The sequence below is a fragment of the Macrobrachium rosenbergii genome, chromosome 4 (genome assembly GCF_040412425.1).
Source record: "Macrobrachium rosenbergii isolate ZJJX-2024 chromosome 4, ASM4041242v1, whole genome shotgun sequence".
NCBI lineage: Eukaryota > Metazoa > Arthropoda > Malacostraca > Decapoda > Palaemonidae > Macrobrachium > Macrobrachium rosenbergii.
The window spans coordinates 51,447,620-51,472,212 of record NC_089744.1 but is presented as its reverse complement, the minus strand read 5'-3'; the positions used below and the strand labels follow the sequence as shown (position 1 = coordinate 51,472,212).

General features: G+C 46.4%; 2 protein-coding genes across 2 annotated transcripts in view; one reads left to right on the top strand and one right to left on the bottom strand.

Moving 5' to 3' along the window:
* The first annotated feature begins 1,121 nt into the window (after positions 1-1,121).
* LOC136834437 (peroxiredoxin-like 2A) lies at positions 1,122-5,683 on the top strand. Its single transcript, XM_067097039.1, is given in 5 exon segments — positions 1,122-1,273; positions 3,102-3,267; positions 3,941-4,071; positions 4,325-4,595; positions 5,070-5,683. Coding segments are annotated over 4 exon segments (654 nt in total). The 5' UTR covers positions 1,122-1,273; positions 3,102-3,146; the 3' UTR covers positions 5,201-5,683.
* A 1,566-nt stretch (positions 5,684-7,249) lies between these two features.
* Positions 7,250-24,593, bottom strand: part of LOC136837681 (uncharacterized) — a 34,323-nt gene continuing 16,979 nt past the window's right edge. The window contains exon 4 of the mRNA XM_067102558.1: positions 7,250-7,308. Coding sequence (XP_066958659.1) covers positions 7,250-7,308 — 59 coding nt within the window. The remainder of the gene's footprint in view (positions 7,309-24,593) is intronic.

The window sequence follows — 24,593 nt, the reverse complement described above, 5'->3', positions numbered from 1 at the left end:
ATAATATAGTCTGTAAGTTATATACGCTTGCTTCATGCAACATTTGGGACCATGAAATACATAAATCACAAAGCGAGGAAGGGCTAGATGTGTAGAGAATGGAGACCGTCTAATGTTATTCGTGGATGCAAAGTATACTCCCCAAAGCTGAAGGTATTCATTCGTGCAAGCCTGCCTACCAATGAAGAGCCCTCCCCCTTTTTTTTTTTTTTTTTTTTTTTTTTTTTGCAAATCCGAAAGCTTATATCAGCTACAAGTCAGTGCGGAAGGTATAGTGGGTCAACTGGTTTTTTGGTGGATGGTAAACAGGCTACATCGGTGAACGGGACTGTTTTATATTCAGGTCTCCATTTTTCCAAAGTCTTGCGAGCAATTCTGAATATTAATGCTGTATACACACTCAGACAACATGGACGGAAGGGTGGGTATGATTGTTCTTATAACAAGTGGTGCCGCGTTCAATACACATTATTGCAATCACTAAAATTAAATTTGCTTTAAGATCATAACATCGTATCGTAGTTGATGCTAAAAATGATATGAAAAGGTTACATTAAAATTCACTCAGAAATAGCGCTGCAACATTTTATGACAATCTGTCTTCGGTTTATATTAATTCCTCAGATGATAGCCAATATGAATGTGCTTTGCAACAAATAAAAGAGTTCATGGTATTTCGGCGATTCATAAAAGTCTCTTATTACTTTTATTAGAAGACCTCCATTATGAAACAACCAATGAGATAGTATTAATGTTACGTAATCTTTAAAATGTTCAGCTAACTTTTAAAATAACTTAATCATGATTTGAGTACAATCGGGTACGTGCATGATACAAATATATCCCGTAATAATATATTGTTGGCGAAGGACTTGCCTGTTATACATTTTAACCAGTCACCTAGAAGCAAGCTATCAGAAGTAAGTTTTACGCGATAAGGAGTACAAAATGGTAAATTACACTTTATGAATAGGGTACAGGGTACTGGTACAAAGATCACTGTATGATTATTATGTTGCCAAGCGTTTAATCTGGCAAATAGCACTGTTCTTAGTTACATAATACGTCCTTCCTTCAATATCTTGGAGGATACACACACACAGCAATGGCAATTATATAGGCTTTAACAGTCGAGCCGGATTACGCTAACGAGAATGCATGTAATATAAATAAAACTTTTGCGTAAGCATTACTTCTATGTATAGATGGACAGTGACGTCATCGATGAAGTAACTCGGCGTAAAGGGAAACAACGAAATCTCCAATTCTAGATGTAGGTCTGCAGTACCACAAAGGATATGCGTAAGAATTACATTAATGAAAAACCTTCCGAAGTAGTCAAGTTGGTTTTCGAGCTCTCTAAGGTTTTCAAAGTTCTTACTCCATAGTCTTGTCCTATCTTGAAAGATCAAACTGGCCAGGATAAGCTAGGTCTACCTCATAGCGTAGGCTTATTTCTCTGACTTATGTGGATAAACGGTTACTGGCCTTTGCCACGAGTTAGGCCTAACAAGGTAAATAAGTTTGTGATTAAAATGTTAATGGTAGATTTGACATATAGGCTAATATGGAGTACTCTGAATGTCTCTGTTGTAGGCTTAAGAGTACGTGGTTAATGAAATTATATACGTCCCATAGAGTGCCTTCAATAGAGTAGCACCTGATAAGAAGTCTGATGTAAAACTAATACCCTAAATTATAAGTACCATAAATAATTGAACTAGTTTTAGTTACCGTATCATGGGATTTGATACACATTACCTGTGTATGAAATGTACTCGACCTACATTGGCCAATGGTATGCTTAGGCTAGGCCTAAATGGGGAATTCGATGAAGCTGAAAAGCTAAATATCGCCTTTCTCTGTGATCTAGCCAGTTATTTTGTGTATTTCTTTCAAGAATTGCCTTGGGCAATGGCTTGTCTCAAACCACAAGTTCACTGTACAATATTTGCACTTCACTGTTTACAGCCTGCCCTAACCTAACTTCAGGAAGGAACTATGTGAGAGAGCTTGCGGCACACTTTTCTGTGCCAGAATGAAATGAAATACAGATTTTCAATTTAACTCATGATGAACACAGTTATGGTGTCAGATGTTGTATTTTTGTGCAGATGCAAATCTGAGCCATGCATCTACTGTACACTGTACCGTATTTTAATCAGATATCTGAGGTGGTTGTTCAGAGTGATGAGTATGAAGTAGTGTATCAGTAATAGAAGGCCAATTTGAAAATGGAATGTTATAATGAGAAAAGGGGTTATGTTGGACTTAAATCTCTACAAAGAATAGAGTAGAAAAGGCAGAATTACAGAGCAATTCTGTTGCTTTGTCACATACATTTTAGAAAGATGTAATGCTAGTAGCACTGGATCTTTTGTTGTAGAGTTTTTAAACCTGTCCATGGGAAATAGTGTTGCATCATGATTCATAGTTGTCATTTTAGCTTTTTTTTTTTGTTTCACATGCTACTAATGGAACTTATTATTACTTAATGTACTAAAGTTGAAATTGAAGAGAGGACCTTTCTGATAGACTTGCTAGTCAGAGACAGATTTATTTACACTAGCATTTCTTGCATTTGCTGAGCAGCTAAGAAGAGTAATAGGTTTCTCTCACCATATGAAGTTAGGTTTAACATAAGAATGCATTTTTGTGCACTACATAAGTATCTAAAACATTAGAACCATTATCTGCTAATGTCTTAACTGTTGTGTTTGTAGTTTCATCTCTTTCCAGTGATAATTTAAGTAAAATAACTAGATTTATTTTACTTTTGTAATTGCAGCTTTAAACTGTCAAACACTAGGATACTGTGTTGCTATGTCTCAAATACAGAGAGTTGTTATCTAGCTAACTTATCTTAAGAACAATTGATAAAGGTTATGCTCTTCTGTTATTGATAAAAGTCTTGTAAATTCACCAATTTCAAGAAAATACTGTAAATTTTTACTGTAGTTAATACTAAATTGATTTGAAACAAGCTCTGATTTTCAGATACATTTTAGTTTTAATTTTTATCAAGAACTTTTTGAAATTTTTTTATAGTAGAACTTGACGTTATCTTTAATCACTATATATTATCATGTTTTCTCTTTCAGTCAAGTATTTAAGGGAGACGTATGCCAGAGATATGCCAGTAGGTTATGAGCTTGTCCACAATGATGCCAAACTGGCCCTGGCTGGTTGCCGGGGCTTTAACAGGATTTGTTGCCTACTGCAATGTTCCCTTAGCTCTTCATAGTTCTCCAGAAAAAGCTACTAGAGGTTTGTAGTAAAGAATTCCCATGTTGCACTTGATGGCATTTTGAGGACATGTATATATACTGTACTGTTTTTGTGCTTAGAGTAAGCTGTATTATGACACAGCAGAGTGGTTGATATTAAGTTAGTTTGAGTAGTTAACTTGAGAGGATAGTGCTTATCCTTGTGGATTAATTTTCTTATGCAGAAGGAGTAATTTTTAATCTCTACAGTACAGTATATCTAATGCTTCACAAGATGTCATTACACAAAACTGCAGTTTTTTTTTTATTAAGTATAAGTTGCAAGTAATCCAATGGCATGGGTGCTGCAAGGGCACTCTGGGATTTGCCCAGCTCTCCCACAATTCTAGGGTCACCAAACTGCTGTACAGTTCATGAAAGACCTCTTGGCATTGTGGATAAGCCTAACTTTACAACAAGTGTTTTCATTTTTAAACATTTTTTTTAATAGAATTTTTGTTCAAAGTACCAGTAAATTTGTAGGAACAATTTTAATATGGATGTATATAATAGGAATAAATTTATAATATCTATAATGGGAATCAGTTAACATTGGAAGGGTGAATTATAGTTGTGTTTATAAAATTAGTGTCACTCCTAATTGTGATACCAAGAATATCAAAACTAAAATTATGAAGGAAAATGTGACACTGATTTACTATTATTTTTTACAGATTGGTTAGCAAAAGCTCCATTGAGTAAGCTGGATGACTCCAGAGCATCCTTGGTGGGGTCAGATTTATGGAAGGATAACGGGGCAGTAATAATGGCTGTTCGGCGGCCTGGATGATCTTTGTGTCGGGAGGTATGAATTTTGAGAGTTCGTGCTTTTGCACATGTTAAAGAGTGATAGTGCTTGTGGAATGTTCCCATGTCATTCTCTCTGGTTTTAAGTGACAAAAAATTGTTTCCCTTTTATGCATACTTGTTTTTGGTTTTACAAAGAGTTATGGTATTTTGACATTTATTATGGTATTTTGAAATTTAGTAGATGGAGGTTCTAAGTCCAAGTTAAAAGGTATCATTGTTTAATTAAGGATTGTTCTTATTTATTTTAGGAAGCACTGGCACTTTCCAGTCTCAAGGGAGAATTTGATGCCAAGAATGTCCCCTTGTATGCTGTCCTCCATGAAGAATTAGGTGCTAAGGAGTTTAGAGATTTCTTCAAAGGTGATCTATTCCTTGACATAGAACGTAGATTCTATGGTCCTCAAGAGCGACGGATGCTCCTAACAGGGATGCTGCGGTGGAGTGTTTGGATGAACATAATGAGAGCTAACAAAAAAGGAGTCGAAGGGAATCTAAATGGAGATGGAACATTATTAGGAAGTAAGTACTGTCATGATATGAACTTTATATCATTTTGAATGCACTCTTTTAATTCCAGGATATTAAGACACTTTCATTCCAATACTGCTTCCATTTGATAAAAATTTATACTTTTAGCCCATTATATCATTGCATTTTCTTTTTTCAGTAGGTTATGCTAAATGTACAGTATAGGAATCAAATAATTGTGCCTCACAATACAAATATAAAATGTGCTTGTGTATAGAATTTTGATTAGTAAGAATAATGAGTTCTCTTTGTACAGTACTCTTTTATTAATGTGAAGTTCATTATTGAGTGTTTAGTCTCCCCTTAATTTTTGTGGGAAAAACAGCAAAAATGTTGTTCATTATGACAAGATACTGTATGCTGTTTTGCTAAGCAAATTAATATTGATTTTTCTTGAACTTCAAATAAGATATGAATGAACTTGTGAATAACTGTTTTGACAAATCCTAATGTATTTGTTTACAGGTGTGTTTTTAATAGGACCTGGTGACCAAGGAATACTTTATGAACATAGAGAGATGGAGTTTGGAGATCATTTTAACAGTACAGAAATTTTGGAAGCCCTCAAAAATATTAAGACAACTACTGATGAATAATATTTATTGTTCGTAGTTTTATGAATAATATTTATTATTTGTAGTTTTTAAACTAGGGAAAAATTTCAGGCAGCTTCATATATGAGAGAAAGATGTTTTCTTTTGAAGCCAAAGTGGAAGTGCTTGGATAACATGTAGCTAATGTGAATTTCAAGCTAATGAGTTACAAATTTTGTGATTTTAAAATAACCTTCAAGATTTACATGTTCAAGTTCAGCATAGACATGAAATTGTAAATACATATATCTGTGATGCTGCTATCAGAAATATGTGGGTCAGTTTGGGTATCAGTAAAAACTGAGCAATAGAAATATGATAGTGGGTGTATAAACTTTTTGTAAGTAGCACACACTTAATGGAATGACTTGATTGCCCTCTTGTTACTTATGCACAGTGCTGACCCCGTTTTCTGACTTGATATGTTATCTGCAATTATGTAATAATGTAAGATTGTAAAATAATAAAACTCCTCAGGTATTATAATTTGTCGCCTTTCCTTTACATATAGACTGTACTGTTCTCTGAAATTTTGCCAAATTTATAATAGCTTGGAAGCTATATCTCCCAAATTTTGCACCATTATTTGTCACTAGTCAGGTTGACTTTTGAGCATTGCACATTTGTTGATAATCTAATGCTATTGAAGAATGTAGTGAAATTGAGCAGTAATAGTAAACATGTATAATAAATTTTTGTCCTCTTCTAATGGAATGATGTTCTTATTTACCAGCATTGCAACAATTTGTTGATAATCTAAACATGCATTCCCAAGATATAGCAAAAATGTTCTGTATGCTATAGTCAGCCGTTCCGCCCCAACATGATGCTCTGAAGTTCTCAATTCCATTTGCACGTTACATTCTTCAGCATCTCTCGTGACACCATTTGCATTAGGTATAAAGCATAGGGTGCATTGCATAAGCTATGTTTTGTGTACATCATTTTCAGTTTGCTTTCCATTCCACTCTTTCGACTTTCAAGCATTTTTATTTACAACCTCTTCCTCTAAAACTGCTGTTAATACTAGGTCGCTTGCATATGGGAGCTCTAAGAGTCTTTTTCTTCACTAATAGAACCTCTACTTAATATATGTTTAAGGGCTCGGCTTTCTGATAAGTAACACAGTCTGTTATGTAACAAAGACCCTACATTACAGCCTGCACTTGAATATTTTCTAGATAACTAACAGTAGGTTCACATGGTTCCTAACCTAAACTAATCTGTACTTTACTCTTTATACTATTTTATGATTTTTTTCAAACGTGTCAATTTTAAATTGGTGGCTAGCAAAAATAATCATAGTGTAAATGATAAATACAAAAGCCCTTTAAACTGAAATCTTACTACTTTGCAGTTCAATTTATTATTAAGATAATGGGTATTCTGTTGATACAAAATTTATCTCAAATTCATCTGAATTCTAATGATCCTTGGTGCACACCAAGATTTATCGCAATTTCGTCTGAAATACTTCCTACGATCTTTACTTTAAATCTTGCATTTTGGTACAGGTTTATTACCAGCTTAAGGGGCCGTTCAAAAATTACATTGTAAAGACGTCAGACGTCTCTTCGTTTTCGTACCAATCACGTCATGCATTGCATTTCTTAATTTGTCAAGACTCTCATGTAAATATTCATGTGTAGAATTTTCTGGCCTTTCCGCCGATATGTATTTCATCATTGTACATTTATTATGTCCCTCAAAATTGTCATTTGTTTGTCTGCCAACAAACACAAATTGCTCAGGGTGCGGGTCACGGCGATCGGAGGTCGGGCACCACGTTTATGTCCGCACTCTGCCATGTATACCTCCGCTCAGGCATCCTAACCATTACGGGCTGCTCTAGGAGCAAGAGCCCGTGCTGGCACAAGGCCAGCTAAATCTAAAACAACATCCTAACCTTACGGGTTGCTCTAGGAGCAAGAGCCCGTGCTGGCACAAGGCCAGCTAGATCTGAAAAAACAACATATCCTAACCTTACGGGGTGCTCTATGAGCAAGAGCCCGTGCTGGCACAAGGCCAGCTAAATCTGAAACAACAACTATCCTAACCACTACGGGCTGCTCTAGGAGCAAGAGCCCGTGCTGGCACAAGGCCAGCTAAATCTGAAACAACAACATAATAAATAGGTTAATACCTAGCTGACCTTTCTTGTTCTCACAAAATAATGCCTTGCAGACAGTTCTACTGTGAAAACTGAAACATTACATTGGCGGAGAACAGACTAGTTTCATTTGAGGATATTGCAATAAATCTCGCACTAGACAATTTGGAGACCAATGTAATTGTCCGTTGTGAGCCTTTATTTCTGATAATGTTGTGCTGTGTTATTTATGATATTCCAGGGTACAAATTTGGGATCATGTCAAGATTAGCGAACTCACTCGCAGCAGGGTTCGCTATTCTTTACAAGAAGATTATTGGGTACGTTGTAAGAGACCCATCCATCCCTCCGATGGCGGTCTCTTTCGAGCACACGCGTGTACGTTCGTGCGTCACATCTTCAGAGGGACCCAGACAAAAGAGGGAAAAAGAACACCCAGTTTTCTCTCCAGGAACGCAACTTCTACCATACAATATTTATGTCGGTTTCTCCCTAACCATTGTTGTCTTGATATATGCGCAATCACCACTACTTGCATTGCCATGCAAGCATTCTAATCATGTAGGCTACTCATAATGTTCCACCAAATCTTCTGTATCAAACTGTATGTATGTTTCTGTTTGTGAAGACGCCAAACGTCTCGCCATTTCACATATATTATGCTACTGCATTGTATTCATTAATCTGTCTCGAATCTCATGCAATTGGCTACGTAGAATTTCCTGGCCTTTCCATTGATATATGTTTTATCACTGTACGTTTATTATGTCTCTCACAATCGCCATCTGTTTGTCTGCCGACAAACACAGATGTCCGAAACATTACCTTTGTCTGTGTGTAGGTGCTACTTTGCCGCTCGCACAGGCCAATAACATCTTCGAAGATTCTGTACATTCCTCCCGTGCTGGCACAAAGCCAGCTAAATCTAAAACAACATGTACATTCATTACGGGCTGCTCTCAGAGCAAGAGCCCGTGCTGGCACAAGGCCAGCTAAATCTGAAACAACTGTACATTCATTCAGTAAGGGACCACCAATAAACCAGTCAACGCCCAGCCAGTATGTCAATCAATCCCGTCCTTACAGAAGTACTGAATTGTTCATAAAAGGCACTTACCAGATACTTTTTTATATGTAAAGCGTTATTCTTTACATGGGAATAATCGGGTTCGCTGTTCCAGACATGAACACTACGCTACCAGATATTTGATCCACCTAGGGCTAGTACAAAACAAGGCGAAATGCATTTGACCCCACAGGGGCTAGTACTAAACACGGCGAAACAGTGTAGATGAATTACTGTTTCGCCGTGTTTAGTACTAGCCCTCATGTAGAATTGGAGTTCGGACCGGAAAGGGTTGGCCATTCTTTACATGGGGATCATTGGGTTCGCTGTTCTTGACATAATGTTGGGTTCGCTAATCTTGACATGATCCCAAGTTTGTAAATAAACAGTCTTTACGGCATAATCCAAAGAGGGGAATTTTGGAATTGACGGAAATGTTATGTATCAAAATTTCCTCCAAAACATACGTTGGTTGTATCTGGGAATGTGGTGAATGATTATTTATATATACATAAACGTCTTTAGCTGAAAATTTGCAAGTTAGTGAGTCACTTGCTTGAATCTTTATTGGACTTTGCTAGGTTACTACTATGGCAAGATGAGCATTCATTGCAAGAACATGCCAGTTGCATGTATCGTAGATTTTTTCTGTTATTTGGCACTTGGAGGGAAATATTTTTATCTGTCAACAGTCTAGCAGTCTCATTTAACTTTATCAATATTATTGTTACCTTTTTATTGCCCTCTCAATGTCAAATTCACAGGCATATATGACACCGAAATACTAAAAACATTGTGATTCCTTCAAGGCATTCCACCAAAAATTTAGCTAATCACACGCTTCGCCTTTAGCTGTTATTTATTGCTGGTATTATCAATCCAGTACCCAGTGACATTTGGCAAACCTGATCATCATCTGTTACATTTGATACATCATATTGCATTCACTCCCACATCTCGTACTCATGGCCACTTTCTCGACTAGAATTTGTCCAATCTTTTGCGTTTACCACAAACTTCGTTATGCCTACACTGATTCTCAGTCTAGTTTCTGCTTTCTCTATTTCACTCTTGTATCATCTAAAAATGTCTAAGGTCTCTTCGTCTGGTTCTGCTATTGTTATTATTATTATTGTTGTTGTTGTTGTTGTTCTTGTTGTACACAGGACTTGACTCTGTGCATATCAGTGTCACAACTCGCAGCGTTTCTACTAACTCCAGTCCAGTGCTATTCCGTAGTCATTGTTTTATGACTTATAAGAGACTAAAGGGAAACGCATGTGATTAACTACGGTAGTTTAATCTTAGTGTTCGGTCTCCTCCTACAGAACCCGGTTCAAGATTTACATAAAGGATTAATGGGCGTTTTCAGGATTTATGACGCGTGTAACTTCTGAAAACCTTGAATTTTCACAACACCTAGCCTAGGCCTATTCGAAATTCTGGATGGACTAGCCCACCGAGTTTTTGAAGACCTTTGCATTGTACACCGATCCCAAGAAGTGTGGTTTGGAGGGTGGGGAAATTGATGCCCTCGTTTAATTTACGTGTTATGAGCAAGCTAGATGCTTGCTTCGCATGGCGGATGTTCAAGAAGTGTAAATTTATGTTGAAACAGGTAGGCCTACTTTGCTTAACAGCCAGATGAGAAAAGTGGTCAGTGTGCTTGAAGGTATCCTATGCTAGTTGGGTGTGAATGTGATGTTGCTGGCGACCAAACTGTCGAAAAATGAGTCGTCAGCACTGAGACGTAAATTGCTCGAGCAAAAGAAATGAACGCATGAATGAGGGCACTGAAAATTTCACCAGCCCAAGCCAAGACCAAGGAGGCACACCGTGGGTCTGCAGGTGAAGTTAGCTTAATTTTGTCAAGTGTTCAGGTAATTCACAGCCGGAACCCCAAATAGTCCTAGAGCTGTTCATCCTGAGATGTGAGTCACAGGTTGTCTGTTGACCTAGACTACGCCCGTGGGTGGCAGGGGCACATGACGTTGTACACATTCCCAACCTGGAGTAGCCTAAGGCATGTTCTTCATGTGGTACCCTGGGGGTTTTCAGAAGGCATGTCACAGTTCCAGCACTGGCAGTCTCAATTCCAGCTTCTGAAGTAGTGGACGTTCCAGACTCAGTGATCACGGGACCAGTGTGCATCGTGTTGGAGAATGTGACAGTGAAGGCAGTGATTATTATGCATTTGCAGTTGGTGATGGAGAGGTGCTAACAGTGCATAGTTTGCATGACACCATTGCTCTGACAGTCGGCTAGATCGGCTTGGACAGTCCTGTGATTGACTCCATTTCGAATCATAGGCTAATGCAATAGGCTAGAGTGATCAACAGTGAAACATCTGAAATGAAACAAGGAGGTCCGTGAGTCAAGGAAGGAGAGATTTCTGCACCCTATGCTATAGTAAAGGCAATGGCTCTTTGCAGCTAAGCCCCGCCCGGTGCACAACAATGATTGGCTAATTCTTGAAAGGGGAATGATGTCACATTAGTTAACAGTCCATAAGATTACAGTGTGGATTTGACACTATTCAGTAGTGTTCAGCTCTGTTCATAATGACACCACATAACTATTTGAGTTCCTGGAGTTGCGAAGTATGCAATTGTCTCTGATAAAAGATACTTGTTCCGACATGATATACAAACAATCGGTCCTTGAGATTAGGAATTACTTACGGCAAAGCTGGACGCGGCCATTAGCCTAAACTCTTGAACAAAGTGGTTAGGCAGTAACTGCCGTCAGGTGGACGGAAATACCTGCCTATCCGGATGTAAACATTCCAGTTTGTTTTTGGGCCGACATGCCTTGTTGATACTTTTTCGGATCTCTTTGCCTTACTGTCATTAAACTCTTTACTATCTTGGTGGTATCTTTCTGTATTTTTGTATATATATTATGTGTGTTTGATATTTATTAACCCACAATGCATAGGCCATCGTTCCATTGCATGTGTTTCTTGGGTTTGACGGCCAAGGGCGTTTGTTCCGACACAGTATACAAACCCTCGGTCCTTTACATTAGGATTACTTTCAGGCATAGGCTGGAAACGGCTGTTGAACTTCAAACAAGGTGGTTAGGCAGTTAACTGCTGTCCAGGAGGCGGGAGTACCTACCGCCTGCCTGGATGTAAACATTCCAATTTGCTTTCGGCCGTCGTGGAATGCGGACGTTGTTTCTTCGCTCTCTGCCTGACTGCCTTTTTTCTACTCTTTTGGTGGGAAATTTCCATGTTTTTCCAAGCATGAATGTTGATAACCCTTCTAAGCCTTCCTATCCCCAGCATGTGTGTCCTGGGATAGGAGGCAAGAAATGTAACACCTTTAGATCCAGCATCGACACGGACCCACATGCTCTCTGCCCATCTTGCAGGGGGCATGTGTGTTCAACGCTCCTTGTAGTGAGTGTTGTTCTTGGTCTCCCGATGAATGGAAGAGGTTCGAAGGGAGGAGACGTTACTGTCGTAAGCTAGCCAATGAAACATCCAAGGGTAACATGCCCCCGACGACTCCAGTGGTGGCTAATGTGTCGGGTTCGTTTCTCCCTCCCTGCAAGCTTCCCCTGCTTGCCCCCTCTCCCTCAGGTGAGGACTCCCCCTCCCCTTCCTCATTCGTTTCATCAGGTGTGGAAGGGCGTGGGGGAGTGGTTCACCGGGACATCCTCTCAGGGGCCTCTTCTCGTTCTGGGGGGGAGTTTTTTCCCCCGGAACAAGTAGAGACCCCAGCCTTACCCGACTTTTTCCTCAGGTTTTGGGTTGGATAGCCAGGCGTCAGACCTATCCTCGGCCTGGCTACACCTGGGTCTACCTGGCGTTCTGTCACTTGGAGGGTCTGGTATCGCATCTGTCTGGTGCTCCAGTGACAACACACACGGCAACCACACTCGTCACCACCTTGGTTACCATGTCGCGATTTGCCAAGCTACCCGTGTCGGTGGCTTCTCATCTGGATACCCAGGTTTCGGCTGCCCCTGCCGTACACCACGCAGTACCGTTGCCCCCAGGGTTCCTGGCCCCGCTCTCACGACTGGAGCCTTCCTACATGGTAACTTCTTCATTGCCGCATGTGACTGTTCCTGCCCCTGTTGCTGACCCTGGCCCGATAACGACAATGATTCCAGCTCCTCGCTTCCCTGTCCAGCCCGGCACATCATCTGACTCTCTCCCCATACCTTCAACCCTGGCTTTGCCCGGCCTGGCTGCTCGCGCACCACCCGTGCCTGTATTCCTGGCCCCGCCTTCTTATGTTCCTGGCTGCCATGTGGATGCTCCCACCCCGGTAACTGCTGTCCCGAGCACCACATGCGCTGCCTGGGTTGCGTCTACTGCTGTCCCCCCCGACTCCTGCTTCATTGGCTGTGCCTGCATGGTTTGGGGACTTAACCGTGATCCTGAGGAAGATGGCGAAGAAGAGATCAAGAAAGGTGTCGTTGTCTTCATCTTTGTCTTCGTCTGCTGCCTCTTCTTCTTCCCCTTCCAAGGCTTCGCAGCCAAAGAAAAAGAAGTCTGCCTCCCCCCCCCCAAAGAAGTCTTGCACCGAGACTTCTAAGGGACTGCCTCCTTCCACAGGGAAGGCAGTGGGATCTCTCGCTGGCTCTTCCCGATCCACGGATCAGGGAACCACTGCTCTGGCCCCGGGTCAGTCGCATCAGAAGCCAAGGGTATGCAGACCACGGTCCGAACCCCCGTGCCGAAGAAACCTGCTTCTAAGGCCAGCGGGTCCACGTCAGACACTCGTGAGCGAGTTGTTGGGTCTCCAAGGAGACCCGGGTACCCCAGGTTGACACAGGAGAACTTCTCACCATACAGACCCGGGCGTGGGGCGAGAGAAAGAGCCAGGGCATGCAGGTGCCTCGACTCTTCCTGCTGGTACTTCTGCGAGTGCCAAGTCAGGTTCCCAGGATAGTGCTTCGGTCCCTCAGGTCCGAACGCCAGGAGAAGCAGAGAAGAGGTCCCCTGCTCAGCCTTCCCAAGAGGCTATGGCCTCGAAGAAGATGGGCTTGTCTAGAGGACAGAGCAAGCTCGCGCCAGCGAGCCACGCGCTCAACTCCTCCCAGTCCCCGGCCACGTCCGCGTGCCCAGCCTGGCTCGGGGGAGGCGAGCACGTGGCTCGGCTCGCGTGAGCCGCTCCGCTCTCCTCCGGAGACTGCTTCACCTGGGCGAAAGTACTTTCCTTGACCCAGGCTGCTGTCACCACCACGGGTTGGTGACCGCTCCTGGCCCGCTGCCCCTGTTGGTTCTGCCAGCAAGGCCAGTGGGAGCGTCTGATCCTCCTCGCCTGTCCCCTCCACCTCTTGAGCTCCTTCCAAGGGGCACGAGTCGGACAGGAAAAATTCTGGCGAGTTTTCTCCCCAGAGTTCTACCTTGGGAGCACATGAACCTGGCTCGGTCTTCGGCTCGACCAGGTCTTACGCATGCGTGGTGCGGGAAGGATCATGGGGGTCTGCCGAGGTTCTCCCTCCTGCAGGGAGAGTAGATCTGGAGGACCGCACTCTGGAAGGACTTGAGAGTCCTCTTCCCCAGGATGCGGACACCCCCGAGATACAGAGGACTTTTGCAGAGGTTATTGCTTGCGCTGATTCGTCAGCACAATGACCTCCGGGAAGGGACCATGGCCTCAACTGTTGATCGTCCGTCGCGCCTCAAATCCTAATGGGGACCCAAAAAGGAACCCAAGGCTTCGGTGGGGCTGCCGTGGTCCACGCTTGCCGAAGGGGTCCTCGACCAGGTGAACAGTCTTGTGTCTGGGCAAGACAGTTCGCTTAGGTCGAGCCGCTCGGATAAGCTTCTAACCCCCCCCCCCCTCCGCCTCGACAAAAGCACTTCTACACTCCAGTGGAGAGGGCTTTGCCGACTAAACATGTTGACCCGGACCTGAAACGTCTGGATCCGGGTCTTACGTTGCAGCAGCTTACTGCAGAGAGCATCTCCCTCTCTCAGCAAGAAGCCGCAACCCTGGAAGCCACCGCCATGGCGGCCTTCTAAGCAGTCTCCTGGCTCGATCTGTGGTCCTTCACAGTATCAAAGGTAGCTGCTTCCTTGGGCGCTATAGTGCCTGGGGAGTACTCCGCCTTTGGGAGACTGTGCCAGTCTGGGGCTAGGGCTATCTCCTACCTCGTCAACCAGACGGCAAACCTGGTTCTGAAGCGGAGAGACGCCGTTCTCTCTCGCTTCTCCAGGTCTGTAGGACCCGAGTCGGCAATATCCCTAATGAATGGACCGTTGCTGGGTTCCGCCTCTCTCTTCCCTAGAGAGTTGGTGGATGCCGCAGTGGACAAGCGCCAGGCCGATGACAGCGACCGGCTTGTCCACCAGGCAGTGGCCAAGACCTCTGGGTCTTCGCACCCCACTGCGGCCAGGCCCTCGGGCCAGGCTGGCACTTCCTTGGCCCCTAAGAAGTCCTAGTCTTCGAATGGGACCCTTGGAAACACCCAGCCTTCTTCTTCCTCTAGAAAGGGTGGTCCTTCCTGCCCCTTTCAGCCCACTTTCCAATCCGGTAAAGGGGGCAAAGGGAAGAAAAAGGGGAAACGCTAGGGGCGGCGTTCCCCCCCAAAAGCTGCCGAAGGTGAGGGGTTGCCTGTCGAGCCATTGGGCAACATGGCAGCGACACGGAGCCAAGACCTGGATAGTGATGTCCTTCGGGAGGGATATCTACTACCCTTTGAGCCTTGGCCTCCCCTCACCTACACTCCGGTCTATCTCCGCATGTACATCCAAGGATCTCCGAAGGACACCGCACTACAGCAAGAAGTGCAAGCCATGCTGAGGATGGGTGCTGTAGAAATCGTGTCGGACCAGTCTCCAGGCTTTTACAGCCGTGTCTTTCTCGTAGAGAAAGCCTCGGGGATGAAGACCGGTCACAGACCTCTCTCCCTTGAACCGTTTCGTTCGCCAGACTCGGTTCACGATGGAAACAATGCTGTCCGTGCTTGCTTCCATCATGGAGAACGACTTCATGCTTACGATGGGCTTGAAGGATGCGTATTTCCAGATACCCGTTCATCCGTCCTCTCGCAAGTACCTCAGCTTTATCCTCGGGGAGACGGTCTTTCAATTCAGGGCACTTTGTTTCGGGCTCTCGACTGCTCCCCATGTGTTCACAAGAGTCTTCTCGCTCTTGTCAGCTTGGGCCCCCTTGCACGGGATACGCCTACTGAGGTATCTCGATGACTGGCTGCTCCTGGCGAGCTCCCACTCGCAGTTGCTACAGGACGGGTCGGCTCCTCGAGTTTTGCTGGGATCTAGGGATCGTGGTGAATCTCTAGAAGTCAGATCTCATCCCCAAGCAGAGGATAAAGTATTTGGGCATGCTGATAGACATGGTGGCAGCGAAAGTCTTTCCCTTGGACTCTCGTATCAGCAGGTTCAGGCAGGCAGCACAGCTGTTCCTGCCACGACAGGAGCAGCCAGCCCGGCAATGGCAAGTCGTCATCGGTCACCTGTCGTCACTGGAGAAGCTAGTACCTCATGGGCGTCTTCACCTGCGGTCTCTACAGTGGAGACCAAAGGAGTATTGGTCCCAGTCCCGAGACCCTCAGACCTTCCTCATTCCTCTTTCTGAGGAGGTGAGGGAGGATCTTTGCTGGTGGTTGGGCGACATGAACCTCTTGATAGGAGTATCCCTGCATACTCCCCCTCCGGACATGCTGCTGTTCTCAGATGCATCGACCGAGGGATGGGGCGCACACCTGGAGGAGTTGCTGACTTCGGGAGTGTGGCACCGAGACGACAAGCACCTTCACATCAACATCCTGGAACTCAAGGCAGCCTTCCTGGCCCTCCAAGAGTTCCAGGATCGAGTGATGGGACACTCCGTAGTACTGATGAGCAACAATACCACGGTAGTGGCATACGTCAACAAGCAGGGGGCCTGGTGTCCCTCCCGCTCCAGCAGTTGACAATGCAGGTGCACAAGTGGGCCATGGCTCACTTGGTAGAGCTGTCAGCCAGGTACGTTCCAGGCAAAAGAGATGTTGTGGCAGACAAGCTCAGCCGCCAGAATCAAGTGATATGGACCGAATGGCCCCTCCACTCGGAAGTGATGGAAAGGCTGTTCGACCTGTGGGGGCGTCCAGCCATCGATCTGTTTGCCACCCACCACAACAGAAAGCTCCAGGTCTTCTGTTCTGTCGTGCTGGACCCATTGGCCGCTGTGGAGGACGCGTTCCAGCACCCGTGGGACAATCTCGACGTGTATGCCTTTCCTCCGTTCTGTCTGATTCGCCGAGTGATGATCACTCCGAATCTCAGGATGATTCTGGTGGCACCCAAATGGCACCAGGCTGTTTGGTATCTGGAGCTCTAGCTCTCCTCTCCGAGGCGCCGAGAGAGATCCCCCACTGGCCCAACCTGCCATGTCAACCCCACGTAGAGCGGTACCACCAGGCAGTGCAGTCCCTGTGTCTTCACGGCTGGAGGTTATCCACCATCTCTTGCGAGCGAGAGACTTTTCACGTCGCGCAGCAACAGAGATGGCAGGATACCTCAGACGATCCTGGGAAAGTGGTCTGTCTTCTGTGATTGGTGTCGTCGAAGGGGTATCTCTCCATTTGGAGCTACTATTCAGCAGGTCGCGGACTTCCTCGCCTTCCTTCGCTGAGAGAAGCTTCTCTCCGTTTCAGCTGTGAAAGGCTACCACGCCGCACTCGGCCTAGTCTTAAGGCTGAAAGGAGTAGACATCTCTTCCTCTTACGAGATCTCTCTACTAATGAGAAGCTTCGAAAGGTCTTGCCCACCCAGGGACCTCAGGCCCCCTGCGTGGGATGTGACTCTCATTCTAAGGAGCATGACTTGTGCACCGTACGAGCCTTTACGAGAGTTGTCAGACAGGGACCTGACCCTCACGGCCGTCTTCCTGCTAACCCTGGCATTGGCGAAGAGAGTTGGCGAACTTCACAGACTTTCCTTTGATGTGAAACACTCGAGGGGATGGGGATCAGTTATGCTCGATTTCGTCCCGGATTTCGTAGCGAAGGCTCAGAATCCTTCGGTCCCTGACGCACGGTTTGAGTCCTTCATGATCCCCTCCCTAGAGGACTTTGTAGGTAATGAACCAGACGAGATGCTACTGTGTCCTGTTAGAGTGCTGCGGCGCTATCTGAAGAGAACTCGACGTCTCCGGCCTGATTGTCGACGACTCTGTTAGTACTGGCTCGACCAAGAAAGAAGTGTCCAAGAACACGATCCCTTTCTGGCTTCGTGAGACAATAAGGAGAGCGTATTCTGCTGCAGGAGAAGACGACACCGGTGCTCTTCGTCCCAGAGCTCATGAAGTCCACAGCATTGGTCCGTCCCTTGCATTCCGGAAGAACATGTCGGTTTCGCAGGTTTTGAAGGCGGGCGTGTGGTCCCAACAGACTACCTTCACCTCCGTCTACTTCTGGGATGTTGCTCACAAGTCCTTGGACACTTTTTCCTTGGGTCCTGTGGTGGCTGCTCAACAAGTTGTGTAGCTTACCCTGCTCCTCTAACAGGACAGGTTGCATCTCGCCTAAGTTGTACGGTTGTGATTGGGAGAATGAATGTGGAGTGACTGGCCTCTCTTCTTTCTCCCCATCCTGGCTCTCTTCCTACGGTGAGGGAATGGACGTGCCGTTACATGCTGGATCTGGCGGTCGATGCAGGTAAGCACCCAACGGGAGCTCCTGTTGTATTTTCCGTTCAGGTTGATAGAAGCAACCCCACTCCTTCCTCTTGCAAGTGGGGGAAGGAGACCATGACTATAAGACAAACCCAGTGCTTGTGATTGCCTTTATGTCATCCGACTCCAATTTCTTCTTAGCCTACTTTGCATGAACTGACGTTTCCTCTTTCATGCAAAGGGACCCAGAAGTCTGACAACTGATCCCGCGTTTGTTACAACCCGATCATTTTGTCAGAGGCAGTTTTCCCTTCCTCGCTCTCTCAACCAGGAAGGGAAGACAAGGTGAACTCCAGTCAGTTCATAGAGACTCACTCAGATTCCTCCCTCCAACCAGTGAGTCTCCTAATGTAAAGGACCAAGGGTTTGTATATTGTGTCGGAAGAAATCACAATTTTTAAGTAAATTGTATTTTGTTCATGAGACTTACCTGTCAGATATATATATATATAGCTGTATTCTCCGAAGTCCGACAGAATTTCAAAAACTCACGGCACACGCAGTGGGGCCAGGTGGTTAGTACCCATTCCCGCCGCTGGGAGGCGGGTATCAGGAACCATTCCCATTTTCTATTCAGATTTTCTCTGTCGCCGGTACTATCAACATCTGTTTTCAGTACCTCCGTCTTTGGATTTCGTAAACTCGTTATTTTCCACTTAAGTATTCTATTTGACTTTTGGTTTTGACTTTGGATTGTGGATTGGCATACGCTTTTGTGGACTGTTTTTGGATTTGCTTTTGATTGCTCTTTGGATGATGTCTGGATCTAGTTCTGCTAGCTTCAGAGTATGTTGTGTGAATGAGTGTAAGGTGAGGCTACCGAAGGCTTCAGTAGATCCTCACACTGTATGCATGAGGTGTAGGGGGCAGGTTTGCTTGATAAATGATCGCTGCAAGGAGTGTGAGACTTTGCCGGATGCAAGCTGGAAGGTGTATGATGCCTATGTACGCAAGTTGGAGCGTGATAGGATCAGGAGGTCTTCCTCCAGGAGTGCTAGTAAGAGTCAGGGTATTAATTCCTCTCCTGATAACCCTATTGTAGACGTAGTATCACCTAACCCTGTGGTATTGCCTTCGGGCCCTGAGGTTGTGTCTGCGGAGGGTATGGCCCTGACGGAGATTATGAACACCGTGCTCTGGAATCGAAAGTGATTTCTCTTCAAAGTGCAGTTAAGTGTAGTGGAGGGGGCGTCAGATCAGCCCCATAACGCTTCTAGGCCTGGACCTCTGTCGGACTCCCAGGACTCAGGGAGAGGGCAAGTCGAAAGCCGCAAGAGGGTTACGGGGGCTTCCCACCGATCTGGCGTCCCTTCGGCAGGACCTGTTGACGCTTCCCAGGCTGCCAAGGATCGTGCGTGTGCACGTATCCTGAAGGACTGCCTTTCGTCCTCCGAGGCGTCCTCCCCGCGCAAGGGGTGGAGCTCTCGGAAGGACTCTCGCCCGCTTAAGAGAAGCTCAGAGAAGACGCTTCACGTCCTCTTTCTCAAGGCGTATTTTCGTCTGCCTGAGTGTTTCGACGCTTTCCCGCCATAGAAGAGGACCAGGACGTCTTCAGAGGAGGACGTTTTTGAGCGCCCCAGTCGCTCCAGGGAGAGAGCTGTTTTAGCTCCGGTGAGGAGGAAGGCGGCGTCCCCTCGCCCCTCATCTTCTCACAGGATCAGCTCTTCCCCCGAGAAGGAGACCTCTCCGTCCAAGAGGATTCTGCTGGACATACAGCGTCAGTTGGCTTCTCTCCTTGCTGAGAGGGAAGCAGAGCCGCGTCGTCGACGCAAGGACTTGAGGCTGCCTGTCAAGAGGTCCAGGAAGTCCCCCTCTCCTGCGCCTCTTTCGTCTTCACCGTCACCTGCTTCGTCTCCCAGTCGTGCTCACCGCTCGCTGGATCGCCATCGTGACGCTCTGCTGCAGCGTGACGCTCCGCAAGCAGCTATCCTGGACGCTTCTGTAGCTGCTCATCAGGACGCTCCTCTCGCTGCCGTGCAGGACGCTCGTCAGGACGCTCGACAGGACGCCTCTTTGGTTGCTCGACGTGACGCTTCAGAGCAATCAAAGACTGCGGGGAAGCGAAGATCCCATCTGCGTGTTGGACCGCAAGGCCTTCGTTCTCCTAAGGTCTTGGGAGACTCTCTGGTTTCTCCCATTGAAGAGGGAGAAGTCTCTTGTGAGTCGGAGCCTGCAGACCTTGAGCAGCCTCCTACTTCCTCGTCTACGGACTACCAGGTGTTAGCCGGTCTTCTCAAGGACTTGTTTGGCGACAAGTTCAAACCCTCGGCTCCTCTCTCTCTTCCTTCAGGCAGTTAGCTTCGTCCCAAGACGAGGAGAGCGCGGGGTTTGTTAAGATGACTTCGTCTCTGGCGACGAAGAAGGCCTTCAAGAAGGTTAACACCTGGATGGAGGAAAGGAAGACCCAAGGCAAGACTTCTTTTGCTCTGCCTCCGTCCAAGCTGAGCAGCAAGGCAGGTATGTGGTACGAGACCAGAGAGGACGTCAGCTCAAGAGTTCCTTCGTCGTCCCAGGGAGACTTCGCTAGCTTGGTCGACGCGCCTAGAAGGTCCCTCCTGTCTGCAGCCAAAGTGTTGTGGACTATGTCGGAGACGGATCACCATTTGAAGGGACTGTTTCGAACCATGGAAAGCCCTTTCGTGGAGGAGCTTCTTCCTCGAGATCGTCTCCCCGAGGAAGAGGTCTTTCCAGAGGCGGAGCCCCGCCTAAACCTAGGGGCAAGAAGTGACTTGCAGCGCCTCCAGACACCTGTAGGAGCCAGGCTTCTTTCGTTTGCGGGAGCCAGGAGAGCAAGAGGGGCGGACACCTGGTCCCTTGAAGTTATCGAGAGAGGATACAAGATCCCCTTTCTCGACACGCCACCTCTGTGCACGTCGCCCAGGGATCTGTCGCCCTCCTACCATCAAGAGAAGCAACAGATCCTTTTCGAGCTATTAGAGCAAATGCTCGAGAAAAGAGCTGTGGAGCAAGTCCTGGAGCTGGACTCCCCAGGATTCTACAACCGACTGTTCCTAGTTCCGAAGCAGTCGGGAGGATGGAGACCAGTCCTAGATGTCAGCAGACTGAACCGCTTCGTGGCGAAGGAGAAGTTCACGATGGAGACGTCCCAGTCTGTTCTAGGAGCATTAAGACCAGGAGATTGGATGGTCTCGCTGGACATTCAGGACGCCTACTTTCACGTCCCCATACATCCCCAGTCGAGGAAGTACCTGAGGTTTGTACTCTGGGGACGGGTGTTCCAATTCAGAGCTCTTTGCTTCGGGCTAAGCACAGCCCCTATGATCTTCACGATCATCATGAGGAATGTGGCGAGATGGCTTCACTTAGCGGGCATACGAATCTCGCTTTACCTGGACGATTGGCTCATTCGAGCCTCCTCGCAGTCAAAGTGTCTGGAGGACCTGAAATCGACTTTGGAGTTGACGAAGTCCCTAGGACTTCTAGTAAACGTAGAAAAGTCCCATCTGATCCCGACGCAGTCCATCGTGTATCTGGGGATTCAGATGGATTCAGTGGCTTTTCAAGCTTTTCCGTCCCAGGAACGACAGCAGCAATGCTTAGGAAAAGTCTCATCCTTCCTGGGGAAGGAAACAAGCTCGGTGAGGGAATGGATGAGTTTGCTGGGGACCATTTCCTCGCTGGAGAAGTTTGTTTCCCTGGGAAGACTGCATCTCAGACCGCTCCAGTTTTTCCTGGCGGAAAACTGGATAGACAAGGAGGATCTAGAGGAGACCCTGAGGATCTCTCCCGTCGTCAAGGATCACCTGAGGTGGTGGCTAGACCCCTCGAGGTTGGCAGAAGGGGTTTCTCTACAACCTCAGAGCCCCGACCTAGTGTTGTTTTCCGGCTCCCAGGGAGGGATGGGGAGCAACACTAGGGGAGGAAGTGTCAGGCACCTGGAGAGGGGAACAGGTGTCCTGGCACATCAATCTCAAAGAGTTAGGGGCGATTCTGCTGGCCCTGCAATTCTTCGAGAGCTAAGTATCAGGCCGAGTGATACAGGTAAACTCGGACAACACCACAGCCCTGGCATACCTCAAGAAACAGGGAGGAACTCGCTCCCGGTCCCTGTTTGTTCTAGCGAAGGAAATCCTGCTTTGGGCCCATGCTCGGGGGATCACGATCCTTACGAGGTTCGTGGCAGGAGTGGAGAATGTCCACGCGGACTTTCTCAGTCGGCAGTGTCAACTTCTGCCGACCGAGTGGACCCTTCACGAGGAGGTGTGTCAGGAGCTGTGGAGGTTATGGGGACGTCCCTTGGTGGATCTGTTCTCGACGTCCAAGACAAAGAGGCTTCCTCTATACTGCTCTCCCGTACTAGATCCAGGAGCAGTAGCAGTAGATGCCCTCCTCTGGGATTGGAAGGGAATGGATCTCTACGCCTTTCCTCCCTTCAAGATTCTGGGGGAGGTCATCAGGAAGTTCGCAGCATCGGAAGGGACGAGGATGACGTTGATCGCACCCTTTTGGCCAGCGACAGAGTGGTTCACAGAGGTCATGGCCTTCCTGGTGGACTTCCCAAGAACGCTTCCCCTGAGAGTCGATCTGCTCAGGCAGCCCCACTTCGAAAGGTACCACAAAAACCTCCCCGCTCTGAGTCTGACTGCATTCAGACTATCACGAAGTTGGCGAGAGCGAGGGGTTTTTCAAGAGCAGTGGCAAGGGCTATCGCCAGCGCCAGGAGACCCTCCTCCAATGTGGTATACCAATCATAGTGGGCCAATTTCAGGAAATGGTGCAGAAGCAAGGGGATTTCCTCAACCACGACCTCTGTGCCGCAGATAGCAGACTTCCTGCTTCATCTTAGGGAGAAGGAAAAGCTGGCAGTCTCGACAATTAAAGGATATAGAAGTATGCTGTAGGCAGTCTTCAGACATAGAGGTCTAGACTTAGCCGACAACAAGGATCTTCACGATCTCTTGAGGTCCTTTGAGACTGCTAAGGTACCTCAGCCGAGGACGCCTTCCTGGAACCTGGATGTCGTCCTGAAATTTTTTATGTCGGATATATTCGAGCCTCTTCATTCGGCATCACTCAAGAATGTGACAAGGAAGGCTATTTTCCTAACTGCTCTGGCGACGGCGAAGAGAGTTAGTGAAGTTCAAGCCATCAGCAAGCACATAGGCTTTAGAGGGCATAATGCCATATGCTCCCTAAGCCCTATGTTTCTCGCCAAGAATGAGAATCCTTCTACCCCTTGGCCCAAGAGTTTTGAGATCAAGGGTATGGCAGAAATTCTTGGGCAAGAATCAGAGAGAGTCCTTTGCCCTGTCAGGGCTCTCAAATTCTACCTAGACAGGACGAAAGGAAGTCAAGGCCCGTCGGACAGTCTGTGGTGTTCTGTCAAAAGGCCGGACTTGCCGATGTCCAAGAATACTCTGGCATTCTTTTTAAGAAGCATGATCAAGGAGGCTCATTCTACCTGCCAAGACAGCGACATGAGACTTCTGAAAGTCAAAGCTCACGAAGTGAGAGCCATTGCGATCTCGGTGGCTTTCCAGAAGAACATGTCCCTTAGCGATCTTCTGGGTACCTTCTGGCGAAGCAATTCGGTGTTCGCTTCACATTACTTGCGGGACGTGAAGACGACATACGAAGACTGCTATTCGCTAGGACCATACGTTTCCGCAGACACAGTGTTGGGGGCAGAGAGCGATACTCATCTTATCCTTTAGAGGTTAGGAAGTATTTTTTAATCTTGATTTAGTGTTTTATGGTTTTTGGGTTGGCCACCGGAGGTGGACATCCCAGTCGTTAGCTTATGTTAGGTTTAATGACTTAGATAGGCTCGGTCAGGTGGTTGGTCGTTGCTCCTTTTGCCCTCACAGTATGGTCTTATGATCTAGTCCCATTGTGGTCTCGCCCATGTGGACAGATCATCTAGAACTCACCAGCTAATAGGTCACTACCTTGCTGGAGATTCTAGTAAAGCAGAAGCACCCCTCGAAGTAGGTTCCTTCACGTGGTGAGGGGGTAAGGGGCCCTGGCTTTTCTTCTTACGTTCTTCACAAGAATAAGAGCCCGGCCCTGACGGATCACCTACAAACCTTTCGATTTAAATGGCGTGGATATTTTCACTTTCGTACAAATTTCTTGGACTTGGTAAATAGGAAAATATATCATAGCTGGGATTGGGTTTATATCCGAAGCAAATAGTGAGAACCGTGGCAGGACCATCAACTGCCCGATAATGTTCGGACCTGAGTTTTCAGGCGGAACTATTCTACGGGACTGGACCACGGATTCCAGGGGGGTCTAGTTCTGGGAATAGGACTCTCGGCATTCTGTCCGGTTTGCCCATAATGTGATTAGGGTGGGGATGATTGTATTCTAGTAATGCTCTCAGTCCTATCAAGCGGGTTGGCTTACACTTGAGCCACTCTAATCATGTTGTGCCATCCCCTTTGGGGTAGGGTAGGGATCTTGGACATTTGGGAGTCGGTTCTCACTTGTGCCATTAGTGGAGGAATGAACTCCATGAAAGGCTGATGATATCTTTTTAAGGTTTTCAGGTTATTTTTTTTTTTTTTTTCTCCTCCCTCAAATCTTTATGCAAAGTGAAAATAAAGATTCGAGTAC